Source organism: Corvus hawaiiensis, chromosome 5 (assembly GCF_020740725.1).
Source record: "Corvus hawaiiensis isolate bCorHaw1 chromosome 5, bCorHaw1.pri.cur, whole genome shotgun sequence".
Classification (NCBI taxonomy): Eukaryota; Metazoa; Chordata; class Aves; order Passeriformes; family Corvidae; genus Corvus; species Corvus hawaiiensis.
In genome coordinates, this window is record NC_063217.1 from 39,403,165 (window position 1) to 39,419,937 (window position 16,773).

The 16,773-nt window shown below is 38.2% G+C and overlaps 1 protein-coding gene across 8 annotated transcripts in view; it reads right to left on the reverse strand.

The window, feature by feature from the left end:
* Positions 1–16,773, reverse strand: part of PALLD (palladin, cytoskeletal associated protein) — a 199,629-nt gene that overhangs the window by 13,142 nt on the left and 169,714 nt on the right. For 7 of the 8 annotated variants that reach the window (XM_048303959.1, XM_048303956.1, XM_048303957.1 and 4 more), the window contains 5 exons: positions 11,822–11,957; positions 9,338–9,439; positions 8,731–8,781; positions 7,118–7,339; positions 2,083–2,232 (listed from right to left, as the gene is read on the reverse strand). In XM_048303959.1, coding sequence (XP_048159916.1) covers positions 2,083–2,232; positions 7,118–7,339; positions 8,731–8,781; positions 9,338–9,439; positions 11,822–11,957 — 661 coding nt within the window. The remainder of the gene's footprint in view (positions 1–2,082; positions 2,233–7,117; positions 7,340–8,730; positions 8,782–9,337; positions 9,440–11,821; positions 11,958–16,773) is intronic. The other variant, XM_048303958.1, reaches the window with a different exon arrangement.

Genomic DNA, 16,773 nt, shown 5'->3' on the forward strand with positions numbered 1-16,773 from the left:
ATGTCTTTTGCTTTAGAGTTTGGTGATTCCAATAGCAATGACCAAAACACAGCAACAGCCTAGCAAATATCGACCAGTCCATCAGAGTTCTGATGTGAGCTCCCTTACATTTACATACTTCGCTTTCCTGAGGAAAGGTTGCCAAATTTGCCTAAGTTTGTGATAGCTTTGAGACATGGACAACTTTCCATTAGAATTGAGAAGGCTTTGCCAAAATTATTTCCACTCAGGATGACTTAAAAGAATTGGAATCCAGATCTTTGAGTGTGAAAGGCCAGTACATTAAGTCACAGCCCTTCTTTGCCTCCATTGTACTGTTAAATGCATAGTAAAAAGCAAGCAAATAGTGGAAGAGATAAGTATGTTTGCTTGGGAATTACACTGTAAAAAAAAGAATAGAATGGGCTTGGTGAAACACAGATGTTTTGTTTAGGGGAGCCAGAGAAGGATGCTTCTGGTTCTTCTCCAAAGAGGGGAAAAAAGCACAAGCACAGAATTTTGTCATTTAACAAAGTTGCTTTTTCAAGCCCCAATCTGGGAAGCACACAAACCCAGCTCATTTCAGTACATCCAAAAACCACTAACAAAGTAGCGCCATCAATGACCAGAACTGGTAACCTGGGTCACTGTTGTGTCATTGAATGAGCATTATCCAGAACAACACATGCTCAAAAATAGGCCATAAATATTCAGGGACAGAGTACAGTGCCCAAACACAAAAGCAGTTTGTTCACCAAGTTCTCCAAGACTTTGGATCACACAGTAACACTACACAGTGAAACTCTGTGCATGCACTGAGACAACACTTAGAGGAAGATGAACAGGAACCACTTCTTACCTTGAGCACGCATATATTTTTAAACCTGTTGTGAAATTTCACAATTTATATGGTACCAAGTATTGTAACAATGTCGTCTATGTGTAAAAGCTCCCAGCTTGAACAATTCCATGGCCTTATGCTATTGCATTAGTATTTTTTTTACTTATATATGTAGAAATAATAATTAAACTACCTATATTAAAGCACTGCATTTTGTAGAATCTACCCAAAAGCTGCTCTCTGTGTGTTGCTCATGTGTACAGTCCCTTATATTCACAAGCCCTTTGCAGTATGAGTAGGACTGACAAGCTGCAGAGTGAGACAAAAAAGGCAGCGTCATGCTAAGTAACCTAGCAACGTGCATAACAGAGCACAACACTCCTGCTTAGATTAAACTCTGTCTCAGTGATACAGTTTGTTATTCTGCAGTGTGATTCTGCCTGCAGGCCTAGTCTTGGCACGATATTTCAAACTACAGAGGAAAATAATTCATTACATCCCAAAAGTTATGTTACTGCTTTGGTTTCTCACATGCAACTCTCCCCTTAATTTGCTGTGGTGTAGAAAAAGTGGATTGAAAAAGCTCCTTCAATAGGATGAGTGACCTGTAAGTTTGGCTATGTCTAATGAACTAGTGGGTTCTGCTGTTTACCTCAGCTCTTGGATTAAATCTGCAAAGAAAAAATGGCATTGCTAAACCAGTAACACTCTGTGTTTCAGAAAAGCACTGTTTAAGATCGACACAGGACACCATTCTGCTACATAATAGTGCTAGATGTTTTTTGCCTTACAGACTTGCAATCTGCCTAATGTAAGCATGTTGAGGTGTGATATACTCCCACTCACTTCAAAAAATTGGCCTCAGTCAGTGAGTAGGGTCAAGAAAAGAAAGTTAAATGACTGGACTGGGTTACTTCTGCTGGTAAACTGGATTTTTTTCTCCCTTTATATATATGTGCTATCCATGCTCAGTTAGAATACCGAGATGTTATCAGCTGAAACAACTAGTGGAAGAGTAATTAAAAAATGACACCCCTCCCCCCTGAAACCTCAAACCATAGGAAAAAAACTGCTGTTGAGTTGCTAATCTCTTGGAGATAGAAGGGTCCCACCCTACTGATGCAAGATGAAAACAGAAATCTAACTTGCATACTTTATGGTGACTTCATCATTTAATTAAATCATGCATATGCGAGATGAGATAGTTTTCTGAAGATTTATGTCCAGAAGGATGTTTGCTCTGGAGCCAAACCTTCATTTACCTGTGGGTTAGCAGCCATAATAGTGTAATTCCCATCATCATCCAGGGTGGAGGCTGCAGTATGCAGTGAGCAAGTTCCATCAGGTTCTCTTTGAATTCGGTAGTGATCACTTCGTTTAGAAATTTGCTTCCCATCTTTAAACCAATAAATCTGCAGGAAAAAACACAAAGCACAGCTGGTAAGAGGTGGGTGCTCATTGTCACAATTTCTCAATTAATAGCACTAAAGAATTTTAGAATTTAGAACTCCTGAAAAACTATCTGGTAAGTAGTAAAAGAAAACTGCTTTGATCAGCTCCTCATTCCATGAGCCATTTTCACTAACAGTTACAAGATGATTAGTGGACCAAAGAGAAACAACAGCCTGAACATTTTCCAACAAAATGTACAGGTGCATAAGGGCTGAACATTTCAAGAACTGAAACTAAAGGTCATTACAAAGAAAAGATTACTAATTTCAGAGATTACTAATTTTACATTTATTTTGCTTAAATCTGAAGAAGTTGCAGAAAGAACTCGAGAATGCTTTTGCTCTCTTTTCAGGAAATAAAAACACAAATAAAAAAACCAAGATAATGATAGGCTTAATTAATTCAATGATGAATAAAATGAGGCCGTGATCTCACTGTTGAAACACCCATTTTTGTCTCGTATCCATTATGCTGACTGGACTGGACCAAAATGCCAGAGGGGATAGAGCTGCTCCCGCTGGCAGTGAGCAGCTCAGTGTGTGGAGGGGCCAGCTCAGTGTAATGACATGATTGAAACTAACAATGTCACCCCAGTGTGACAGGCCAGCTACACAAGTGGACAGCTTTGCAGAGTAATAGGAAATTCTTCAAAGCAAACCAGCACATCGACATCTGTTAATAACTGCATGCCAACACCAGCACAGTTCCAAGCTGCACAGAACAGTTACACTGGCTATCAAACACAGGACTTTTCCAGTCCTTTTGATACATAATTTTATTCTCTGGCTGACCCAAGATATACTTTCAATAAGCCAAAAAAATGATCTATGCAGGATACTGTCTTACAGTAATCCATGAATTATACAATAAAAAAATGTATTTTTAGTGCCTCAAACTTGAAGGGAAAAAAAAATGACCTAGCTTTTAGGATTTTTTTAAAGTATTATAATAATAATGTAAAATCCCAAACTGATATCTGCTGGAATCAAAAGTAAATATTGTGTATGCATGAACACACAGAGGAATATCTGAAAAATGTTATACTAGGAAGGCTCTACTCAGCCGCCCAAACCCATATTTAAGTAGAACATTATTTACTTGTCATTTCTGAAATGTGTACTACACCATAACATCAGTTGTGTTCAGCATTTGAGACACTTGTGCAGATGCCTACACCATTTGCACAAGGCCAACTCATTCAAAGTATAACTGTATTTGTCCTGGTCCTGCTGGGACTATTTAGCATGAGGAAAACACACACATTTTGCTCAGTCTCATTCTTGGAGTGGGAATTTAGGTCTTAAGAGTGAGGAAAGGGTGCTGGCTCTCTAGTAAGAAATGAAGTGACAAAGCAAAGTGTAATTCCATTCCTGATAGAGTTTAATCTGCTGGGTTCTTCATATGTGCCAACATTTCAAAGCTTGAAATTCACTCACTTGGGGGAAAGTTAAGGGTATACTTTAGAATTTCACAAAAAGCAATGGAGATTTTTTTTGAGAAAATGAGTGGAAATTTTCCTTAAAAATTTATTACTGCGTATGATTTATATATTAACAAGCATTATGTGTAAGTTGAAATGATTTCATTTCCTCAATAGCTGGTTATGCTTGTTTCCCATTTTGTCTGTCAGCAGCCTTGCAGAGACTCTGTGGTCCTAACAAAAGATTTAGTCATGTCTTCCTGTCTGCTGACAGAGCACTTACTGGAGATGCAAGAGATATTTGATCACTTATATACACATGCTAATGGGTGCTAAAACAACATAGCTGCAAAAAATGAGTTTTAACTTGCATGCTTTACATGTGTCATAATGTTGCTTGGAAATCTACTGCATTAAGTAGTAACTATTTAATAACAGTACACTTATCAGAAATATCAGGAGACATGCATGGAAATACACACAAATATTAACTGAACCAGCTATCCAAACATCATGTATATGTTGTCCAAAACTTATTTCAACTAAGTTTAAAAGCACTGGCATCCCATATGAGCAGTAAATTCTTAATATTACCTTTATCTGACATGGAGTTAATAAGTAAAACACTACCATTGCAGGAGACAATGGCCCTTGCAGTGAAATATTTTCTTTCTAGGATAACTTTTAATAAATGTACCATTAAACTACGTAAGCACTGAACACTGCATGTGGATTGCTTTTATTTGCACCAGATTTTCAGAAACCAGTGTGTAATGACTAGGAATACAATGGGATACACAGTACAAAGAGGGGTTTGATCTTGGGCAGCACAGGCATTTTTAATCACCAAGAATTATATTCAGCCATGTGAAGAGTGAGGAGTATGAGATTTATGTAACATTTGTGTCTCAATTAACCTCCTGTATGGCATTGTCCTAATTTTGAGGAGAAATAATCCCTTAAAAATAAGTATTCCTTAGTCCCTCCTGTAGCACCACAGGTTTCTCATTTTGATGAGAAAATAGTGTTACATTACACCAAAGGTTATAACAAAAAGTAGACTCAGATTTAAAAAGTCATATATATGAAGACAGAATTTGCACATCAGTATTCAATTTACATGGCATGTTCAGGGGAAAAAATAATCAAGCCAATAACCCCGCTCAGAAAAATCCCTTGTAATGAATGCCAGATTTAAGAAACACTACAGTCCTTTACAAAGCCATTCCTTGGCAGACCTGACAGAATACTTAGAAGGGAGGAGCTTCAAGTTAGTAAATTATTTCCAGCTTTTCATTTGCCAAAGTAAAAAATTTATTCACGAGCAACACTTCCAGCTTCAACAAATGACAGCAGAAGGGCAGCTCTCAGCCACTGAGCTTTTCAAAATTGCTGTCTTGGCATGCTCTGGCAGATGAGGGGGAGATACAGCCTCGGACATTTGCGAAGCCCAGCTAACAAGTAGCCATACAACAGGACTGATATTGGTTCCATCCCAAGCAACTTAACAAATTACACAAAGCATCTGCGAGTGAGTGGAACAAAGGGCCATAGTTCCAGGTGCAAGAGCAAATCACTTCTTAATGTGCACACTTTGACACTGCAGGAAAACAGACCATCGGCTGTGAATCACAGGGCACTCACATCAGATGCTCCTCTGTAAGGGCATGCTTTATGGGAAGTATTAAGAATGCAGTTTATTGGCTGTGCAATCCTTATTGCCCCAGTGAGGGAAAGGAGATATCCTCTTTCATCTGTCTTAAATCAGACAGAGAAACTACACCTTAATTGGAAACTGGAAATTAGGGAATGGTGAAGTTGACTAAGGCTGACTCATAATAGGTCACCTAGCAACGTAGTCATAAGCCTCAGGCAGAAAGAGTATCTCTGCACACACTGCACTTCTGTCAGCAACAGACCCATTTGTCTTCCACCCTTGTTCAGCACAACAGACTCTTACCTATGGTCATCTCAGAAGGAATGCTAGACATGAAAAGTTTGGTTTCAGTCAGACTGGGCTTATCTTCTCACTGTGTGTCCTGTTTGAAGCAGGAGTGCTTTTTTGATATCAGTATACCGATCAACCCCACTTACTTTGCAGTGGTTCACATCATGTTGTGCTCTTGGAGTATAGAACTGGATTCCTTTCAGATGGAACTAAGCCAGAAAATGTGCTCCAAGAACTCATCTAATGTGCTGCATCTGCTTCAGTCTGTGGGACGAGATTAGAGCTAGCCTGGAGTAAAACCTTCTGAAATGTGTGCAGGGATAGATTCTCATTCTAGAGATTTGCTTCTTCTGGTCTGCACTCCTTGCCGATGTAAATGTAACCCTAGTTCTCTGTTGTTCTTTCTCTGCTACCTCATAAAGTCCTTTTATTTTTAATTAACAGCTTGTACAGTATCATACATTTATACCACTGGGCATGTAAAGTCACTTGCATTTATCTCTGTTTGAAATCCTAAGTACCTGTAAAACTTAAACTAGATGAGAGATTTGGATGTGAGTGCTTCTGTGCAGATCTTATGTAACAGATAGGGCATCTCTGACCTTGTCTAAGAAGACAAGAGCCCCTATCCATGAGAGGTCTCTGTAAGAGCTGTGAGGACCTCACAGAGAAGACACTGGCTTTGGCAAGGGAGGTGAAGAAGCTGCTGCCGTTTGCTGGCTGCATAATGAGTCAGTTGATTGCCAAGCAATTTCTGAAATGGTTGTATGCAACCTACCCAAGGAAGGCACTCTTCCAGACTACTGACATCACGCAACTGGTACTTTTATATTTGCTACAAGGAAATGCTTCCCAAGCCCAACCCTCCCTCTGAAGTTCATCATTAAAACCTCACCATCATGTCTCATCTTGCTGTTGGCATATATGGGAGCTCATGGTATTTTATTACGCCTTCTTTTAAATTCCAGTAAAATCTAGTCTTGTTAGTGTGTGTAGATGCTGAAGAATGAGAGATACCATGCTGGCTTCTGAACTAGAACCCACATATTTTTATATTAGCATGTTGCCATGCCTGAACTAATTACCCATGCCAGCAAGATGAAGTGGCTTTTGGGACTCCTGTGCCAGCTCACATGGCGCTTTCTAGCATTGCACTGCATTCTGTGCTACAAATGTACCCTGGAGGTAACTTTGAAAATGAAAGAAGCATTACTTCCAGGTAAAATAATTGAGAAGTCTCAGGAGGGAGTAACTGAGAGCAGAAGCCTCATAGTAGCATTTTTAACTAGATTTTGACTAAGTAACTCCAGTTATGCCAAAAGATTAGGCAGTTTATGCCAGATAGGAGTCTTTCTTGTCAAGTGTGAGTATCTCCTGTTCCTGTAAGATACAGCCCATAGAGTCCAGAACCTGATGGTATAGTACCAACACAGAACTCTTCAGAGAAATTCTAGAAACATTTACCATCTTTTCTTACCTTTGGCTTTGGATTTCCTGCCACTCTGCACATAAATGTGACTGGCATTCCCTCAAAGATTTTGTAGTGCTTCAGCTTTATCTCAAAATACGGTGACATACTGTTATCAATGGGTTCATCTCCATGTTGCACTTCATCATCTGATTCTTCCACAGGAGATCTCTCCAGCCTGTATTCAATTTCACTGATCAACCTTTGCTCAAAGCTGGAGACTTTATATTCCTGCCAAAGGAGAGGTAGATATTAGTGTCCAGCTTCAACACATTGTTCAGGAAGATATGTTCTTAATGTTTGGATTTTTTTATTTTACTGATATTTAACAATCCATTAAGTTTTTACATATAAAAGGAAACTGTATCTTGTTGAAGAAAAACACTATAATCCATGTCTCCAATAACTTCCCTATGAAACAATCGAGACATCTGGTATGAGGCAAAAACTGTATTTCATGTTGTCTTAAGGTCTAATTTATAAGGGAAAGAAAGTCATTGGTTGCTTTCTTTCCATTTTTTAAAAAATCCTGTAAGAATAAAAGTATTCTGAGGCAGTTCATAAAGACAAAAGAAACACACTAATATTTCCTTGAGGGTACAGACAGATTTAGGGTGGGTTTTGTTTCCAGATGGCTAGAAGACCATATGGTTTACATCTGCTATTTGCATAGAACTGTACCAGAGGCTGAACCAGAAGGATAAAATTATTTTGTTTACAGTTGCCTGTAAAAGTGAGGGGAAAAAGTAAGGGAAAATGGCAACGGTGGGAGTCCATGATAGTTGTTTCCTTTTACTGCTGTTGCTATGGTCCCCTTTGTGTGGGACCCTTCTTTAAAAACAAAATTTATCGTAACAGTATTGAAAATACAACAAGAAGAGCAGAAACACTACCAGTTATTTGAATTTGTTATGATTTCCTGATATACACTTGAATTTGCTTTCTTGAACTGTCTACTTTGCAGTACAGAATTCCTGCTTGAAATCCTAGAGATGACAGTGAAAATGTCAGAATGTAAAATAGCTCAGACGCAGGAAAAAAAAAAATTAGTCAATGCTCTTCTCAGCCAGCAGAAATTCAGACACTCTTTCAAATTACCTTTGGCCATTGTCTCTGACCCTTATTGTATTTAAGACAGAACATGCACCTCATGCAAAGCCATCTTTTCACATCCCCATCCTCTGTCACTCCCTCTGGTCTGAGAATGATGTGACATCTTTCTACCATTGGTTACATAATAATCATAACCCTCGATAATTGTAAAAAATGGAAGAGCAGAGAAATACCTTGTAAACTGCAGATAGTTTTAAAATTTCTTTGTTTCCTGAAGTGTACCATAAAAGTAAACCATGAAGTACATGACACAGTTAGTATCATTTCAGTGTATGTTAATGTTACAGCACAAAGATAGTGGAGCACACGATGATTGCTGTTAAACTGTCTGCACTCACACAGGCTTCTAGAACAACTTGAACATCCTCATAAAGGGAGTACAGCCCAATTCTCCACAGTTATTAATGCTAGTGGATCTCTTGTTATTAACCAAGAACAGTAGAATGGAAAAAGTAAAGAAAAAAAATAATAGACAAAAAAACAAGACAGAAAAAGGTGGAAATGTTAACCTTTTGAATATCCACAGGACTCACTACAGAAGCACCAACAGAGCGAGCTTCCTGCAAGGGTAGAAAAAAAGATCAAGAGGCAGAAAGAAGACCAAGAAATGTCCATGACAGTTCCTCAGAGTTTTTATCAAGAGCATGTACTTTGTGTGGCACCATAAGCAAACGAATGCTACACATTTCTGAACAGCAGCTCTGGCATCTGAACAATGGAGAGTGTACCATGGAGAGGTACCTGGCCTTTCAAGCCGACTTTCTGTTGTGGTTTTGGTCTGCACCCAAAGAGTGCCTATTACACAAATAACAAGAAGATGGTTTCAAGATAGTAGATGTATTCTTGCCTTGAGAGACTTAAAGGTTAGGACAGAATAGGATAAACGGAGGAGTTTAAAGCAGAGAGCAGACATTTGAGAAGTCTCAACCTTATAGAAAAACTAAGCAATAGGCATGTGATCCTCCAGTTTACTTCACTAATACATGACTTCTGTAATCAATAACCATCCTATCTTGTGTATATTTATTGTCTTCTGTAGGACTTTAATGACAATCATAGTTTGTAAAAAAGAAAAAATAATTTTTTTTCCTATGAAACTGTAGAGTTATGTGACACCTGTATAGCAGGATCTTCTTCTGGTTCCTGTATATTGAAGACAGTTGCAGCGCTGTCTGCTCCCAGCAATCGACGAGCCATTTTTTCCTCATATGTTAATCTCTGAAAAGAAATAAAAAGAAGATGAGGGGGAGAGAAAAGAAAGAAAAATTATTATTTCTCCAACTACAATGCAGTACACAGTCAACAATGCTTAAAGTAATGTTTAATAAAAGAGAGCAGGGATACGTTTCTAACAGCAATTTTCTACCACAGTTTGTAATGCATTTTTTTAGTATTACAAGTGGCTCTTTTGGATTAAGCAACCCTTGCTCTGACTCTGCCATTTGTTTCCATCCTCGTGCCAGGAACTTGGGTAGGAATGAGCAATAGGAACTGCTTAAATCAGCATGGCCATCAGAAGAGGGCATATCAAATCATCCCAAATCTTACTCCTAGTCATTCTGCTCAGTTTTTACATTAGAAGCACAAGGCAGAAAACTCTGCCAAAAATGATAAGGAGATTCTACTCTACTTGAATATTTTGTCAAAAATACAGAAAAATGTATTCTTTAAGATTTTAAAATTTCCATTTCTTGTTACTCTTTCTGAAATTGAAGAGACAGCTTATAAAAGACAATTTACACTCAGAAGATAAAACGAGGTAGAGAAAAACCTTAATGTATAATTAAATTATTTCATTATTAGTTTTCTGGGCATATCCCACATGTCTGCATTCAAGAATGCATTTCAGACACTTTCTTACAAATCAACTTTGCAAAAAAATCCAAGTTTATGCAAGACAAACTCATTTCACGGTGAAACACCTCATTTAAAGAGAAAAATGAATGAAGAATGGAAATTGTAAACATTACATCTACTTCATGCTTGCATTTTTAAAAAAGCTCAATTTTTTTTTTTAATATGTCATATTGCAGCTAAACCAGCAGGCTGAAACTCATGACAGCTAGGTACCAGTGTAGACTTGGTTACAAGTGTCTAAGAAAATCATGAACTTTTCTTCACTTATCTTTCTTCTGCAGTCACTCCAAGTGCCCACAGCCATGATTACACATACAGAATTTGCCCAAGATAGGAATCTGCAAGGAAAAGCCTCTAGGCAAGCACCAAATCAGAATTTATTTAGTTCAAGCTCCCACATCATCTGACCACAGTTAGTCTCTTTTTTTTTTTTTTTTTTTTTACCTTGGGCCATGTGGGCATTCTCAGGACATTCCATTCATTTGCCCAGGCCAAACATCTCCCTCACTTTCCAAAATAGGCATTGACAGTCATTTGCAGCCCACCTCCTTGGAAAAAATAGGAACTAATACACTATGACAGTGATTTTGCTCAACTGCTACAGAAAACTGCCGAACACTGTGCAGTCAGTGAAGAAAGGTAACAGAAGCAGCAGTCACTCTGAACATTCTCCCTACTTCACTCTATTGACCTTACTAAGAACCGAAATCGAGCAACTGATGATTGATAGTCTGACTCCGTGGGCTTTCTTGAACTACACCACCACAGTTCACAGCTCAGACCTAGTAGCAAACTTAGTAAACTTCTGGGCATCGTCCTGAGAAATATAAAATTTCACTTCCTTTCAAAGTGACACAAAGGCATCCCAAGGTATTCAGATGTTTCTTAAAACATTTTATTGGCAAAAGAGGGATGACAGTTTACATTTTTAAAATTACTTTCCTCTTACAAGAAATTCCTACTTCAAAGATAGTGTCTTAATAACTGCAAAAAAATTCTTAGGAAAGTTGCTTCTCATCAACTCTGAGCAGGAAGAATTTGGTATTTTATCTTTTAAGTGTATCTTAAGCGCACAAAAATGCACAGAGATCTTTGTGGCTGTGCATCTACACTGTTTGATATGCTCATTTTACCTCAATTCTTGACTCCTCAAGCAGGTCATTAACTCTTGAGTCTGCAAGTTAGTACTATGGGTTATTTCTATTCTACTGGGCAAAATTGTGTTGGTCAAAAGAAGCCCCCCAACTGCAGAATCTAATGATGCCTGATTCCTACTGGGTTGTTTCTCACGATCAACTGCCTTGTCATCCTCCGATGTCCAGTTACCACCTATTGCTTCCCCCATTGTCCAGTGGCTGGGCACAAGGTAGAATGAGCCTGGGCTGAACAAGAGCTATGCATATTCATCCACTCAGTGATGAACAATCGAAAGCAAATGGCCCTTAAGGCTCAAAAAGTCCTGGAGGTACAGACTGTGCAGGCTTCTTATGCAAATTCACCACTTTTGAGACCTCCATGGCTTTGTTAAGTCCTAGTAAAGTTGTCAAACAGGAGAAGGCATGATAGAACAAAATGTACACTATCATTCCTTTTGGAAATGCAGTTTTGAAAATTCAATTAAAAATTATAAATACACAAAAAGCAATCTACAACAATTATTTTATATGCAGCATATCTCAGAAACTACCTGAGATGCCCACTCCCACCCACTCCCATTCCCCAGGGTATTTTATGTTTTTATACCGGTTGCCCGTTGTTCAAAAGGTCTTCTTTAAAGCGAAGTTTTCTCTCCAGATCCTGAATTACAGCATCTTTTGACCCTTGAATCTCTTCATCTGATGCTATCCTAGCAGTTCTGCCTGTTTTCTTGGGAAATCCCCTGCAAAATAGTTCAAAAAAACCTATGAGCTTTCCTGAAGTAATTAGCATTTAGGAATTTACCTGGAATCACTGCCATTAATGAAGAAAACAACATTGCTTCTTCGAAACTAGAGGTCTGACATCTTTCTTACTATGCTGTCCCTACTAACTCACACCACTGATTAAATGGTTAGTTTAGGGACAAAGTTGAAACTATGCTTTATTTGTGCTTTAGTTAAAATAGCCCTCAGGATCTCTTGGCAATGGCTGTAAACACCATACACTCAGAGATGAAACTGATGAGCAGTGGCAATAAAACAAAATGAGAGGAAACATGAAAGAGAAAGCATGACTAGATAAATGGGGATGGAAGATAAGCTAGGTTCCTATGAAGTACCAGATGAATAAAGATCAGGAAGATGTAAGACAAGGCAGTTAATTATTAATTTCTTATGTTATTTATTAACTAATTCCCTGTAACAACTTTGCAATACACACTGCATAACTTCATGTTTATTCTTCATATCTCTGTGAACACATACCCATAAGGCAACATGTCAATGTTGTTGCTCAGAGAAGAGCCATTCACAGAGTCTGGGTTACACTGGCAAAAAGAAAAATCATCCCTGTTAAGCAATTTTCAGCAGCAAGATTTCCCAGTGGAATAGCAACCGTTTAGCAGTTCACATTCACTAGGCTAATTTATTCCTCTTACCAGCCTACAAGTTAGGATTGCACTTTCAGCAACTCTCACTCCCGTTTTCTTAAATGGTACAGGAAATTATATTTTTCCAGACTGCACTAATATTTAACACTTTTCAGTAATGTTATGATGGTTTTATTGCTGGAAATGCCCAGCATGAGTGGTTTCTACTGGAGATCAGCTGTTTTTAACACAGTTGTGAAGAAATCAGCATTGCTATCATATTTGAAACCTGTAGCACACCTCATTTCTCCAGTGAAGTCCCACATGACCGTTTAAAACACTAATACTGGTTCAATATTAGTTTACAGGGTTTTTATACCTTCGTTAAGTAAATAGGGCTCATCCCATTACATGGAAATGACACGGAAAACATGGAATTGAATCAGATAAATAGACAAACTCAGATGACAGAGATGGAAAAAAAAATCAGACTAGCATGTAATTGGTAAATTTATTTCCAATACACAACTTAGTAATTTAATTACCAGTACCAAAATTCTAAACAAGAATCATACAGAGGTAACAAATTTTCTTGGGTGCTATTCAATTCTATGTTTCTATGGTTAGAGAAACTTCATCCTTCAGCAAGTGTTTTCAATGGTAATTTCTAGCATTAGAAAAAAATACACATATACTGTCAAAAGCCAAAAAGGAATTAAGTGAATAGACAGAGAAGACAATAGCTGGAAACATTCCTAAAACATTTCATATTCTGTTGCTGTAAGCAAATGCAAAATGTGAAAACTGTGAAGTTCTTGTAAAATGAACTGCATTTTTGCATTAAATCACAGCAGAAGAGCAGACATTTGCATAATTTCACATAGAGACAGAGAACTGCATCCCTTGCCCTAGACATATTAATCTGTTAGCTGGTGATCACCAAGTAGAATAATTCCCTCAGCTTTCAGCTGGGAGTCTTCTCAGTCACAAAAAAAGCAAGTCTCCTCCACTCTGTTTGGGGGAAGAGATAGAAAATCTATCCCATCTACAGGGAGACAAGAGAGTGCTGAGGAAGGAATAAGGTCTATTTTAGAAAGAGATGCTTTTGCAACTCCAGAAATTTGGTACAGTAAATGCAAAGGAAGATATGGAAGGAAAATGGACAGGAGAAGGTGGGAAGAGGGGATCAGGAGGGAATGTCCCTCAGGAAGGCTCAACCATCTGCTGGAAGGCTAGTGGACAGGTGGCATCTGTTTCTTCCTTTACAGATTTTCCCTTCACCTCCCAGCCCTTAATTATCTAGGCCAGCATTGCCAAATTTGGTCACTTTTTAGACTGACCTCTCCCCCCCCAAAATTTAAAAACCCCAAACAAACAACACCACCACCAACACCCAAACAAAACAAAACAAAAATGTCCCAAGCCAAACCCAACCCAAAAATTGGCCAACTTCAAGGCAGCAAATTTCAAGTTTGGCTTCACCTTTGGCTTTATCCTGTGCCAGCTTTTAATGGAGACATGTATCCTCCCTTGAAACCAAGTGACACATTAAGAAACAGCTTTCATTTCTCATTCTCACAAATTTTGTATTTGACTGATAAACAAGAGTTCTACCAGAAAAAGGTCTGCTTAGGCTTGGGACCCAATAGGCTGTAAAGGTGAAATGCACAGGTCACCCAAGTAAGTCACAACAGTGTATGAAAAGAAGGATGAGCCACGTGCTTGAGAGTGGATTTCAAATAAAGGATTTTCTGAAGCATTATTGATTATCTCTGAAAGCAAAAACCCCTAAGCAAACATACACATTTTTCACAGGGGAATGAATACCAAGAGAGTTACAAGTTAGTAAGTTCGACATCCATACTAAACACAGGAAAACAATATCACAGTCCATTTCTAAACAATGTAGTATAATAAGAAAATGAAAATTTAATCATATCAAACCTCGTGTTTATCTCTCTGTCAGGCTGAAGGGCATGCAGATAGGCAACAAGAAGTAGCTTTGATGCACTTCAGTTTATGGCTTCTGAGCTAGCCTTCGGGAGCTGCAGTAAGTTCCCTAGTAAATCAGGGAAACAGAGTCTGGCTGAAATGTATTATTTGGCTGCATAAAGCTATTCAGAGAGAACCAGTGATTTCTTTTTCTATCAAACTGAAATAATATAGTCCAATGAGGTCTTTCAAAAGGCTCTGTATACTAAGTTCAGTACTTAGGATTTCGGCCTTAACAACTGGAAAAGTGAAATAGAGAAACGCATTTCTGAAATTGGCTGATGATAGTGAAATTGCAGAGGCTGCAATTTATTTGCAGGTAACAACTTTCACTTGCAATAATCTTCATAATTTGCCTAGAGGTGTTCTAATGATGAAACTGGGGAAAATGCTCAAAGCATGATAGCAATGCTAATGGAAAATTAGCATTAAAATGCTAAGCATCTCTTAAGAATCTATGCAATTAAAACTGGGAAAATAACACTTATTTCAAAAGGGAAAGAAATATAATTCCAGGGCATGTTAGCATAAGACATGAAATTTAGCTGCTTTCCTTTATTCCTTGCTATTAGATGCTGAATCCAGTTTTACCACTGCACTTCAAGAAAAATACAGCAAACTGGAAGATGTTGGAACAAGAAAACTGCCACATGGTTTTAAAAGCATAGCTTTTGTGACAAACTATGTCACACACACACAGAGGGAAAAATTCTTGTTTATTTAGTCGGGAAATTAGGAGAATGAAGATAGACAGGCAAATCAAACAAAATGTCAGAAATCAGACAATAGCTGACATCAGAAAATAGCTGGTATTTAATGATTCTCCATGCCCATTCAGGATGATAAGTCACAATAACTTGAAGAATTACAGGCCTAGCTTAGACACAAACAATGTAGAACTCTCCTTTCACCACCCTTCAATGGTGACATTTAAACCCTGGAGCAAGTTATGTAGTGAAGCTACATAGGAATTTTATTTAAGAACAAGGTATGCAAATATGACAGCAATGGCCTGGGGATCCCTGGGTAACTTTTAACAGGAGAGGCAGACTCCTTAACAACCTTCCAGATCCCTGGTCTCTGGTTTTGTGCAAGATGATCCTGAGCTTTGCACAGTCAGTGTGGAAGTGTCATCCAAGACCTAGTCAAGGCAACTTGCCTGAAAAGTAGATTATCTTCCCTTTAGTAAGTATTTAAGCAAGGAAGTAATTGGTTCCAAAATGTAACTATAAAAATGAGCACCAGTCAAAATTTCTCCTTCTCTCTTCCTCTTTCGGTACTATTTTAAATAGGGACAAAAACCTCAACGTGGTGCATAAGTGAATATAGCTCTTCCTGCAGAAGCTGTTTCCACCCCCTCTTCAGAATCTCTTTCTCTAAATACATACACTTTAAAAACTGTCCAAATACCTATATATATATATATATATATATCTATGTATACATAACCCCACAGCAAGTTAACTCTTAAGACATACATTCTTGGGATGAATTTCAAAATGTCTACAAAGCAATGATAACAAATAGAAGGACTTTAGTAAATCTATCTTCCAAAGCACAGATCCTTTCAGCCTGAGTAATGGTTTACATGGCAAGTCAGCCTGGCAGCAAACTTTCTTCAGCTGCTTTTGCAAATATTTTCCACCATCCTTACATGCCCTTATCTGGATGCATTTAGCTCCAAAGATTTGTGTTCTCAGTGACGCATGAGCTTTCCTTCTGTCTTCTCTCAGGGATAATATCAAACAAAAAAATCTGCCAATTCATTTATGTATTTGTATGTTCATTCTTTGCCCAGTGCAGATTTCAGATTTACTGCATTAAGCTAGCAGAAGAAAGCATATTTCAGGATATTGACAGCATCCGTCTCGAGCACACAACCACCACCAGAAATGTGCAGAGAAACTAACAGCCTTGAGAAGTAGGCTGCAACTCATATGGATTTTAAGCACCTCTGAAATACACATCACCTAAGTGATGATTCAGTGGGGGCCTGAATCCAGGCATAGATAAAAGCACAAATGTCTCAATTCTTTTGGTCAGAAAGGGTGCAATGAAATTGCCAAAACTGTCATCTTAATTCACACAGAGATTTTTGACAGCAAAAATTTTTGCAGCCTTGGCTTGGCTCTTCTTAGTTTTGAATATTTGCCCTGACATTTGTTTAGAAACAGAGCCAAACCAGCAGTACTTTTCA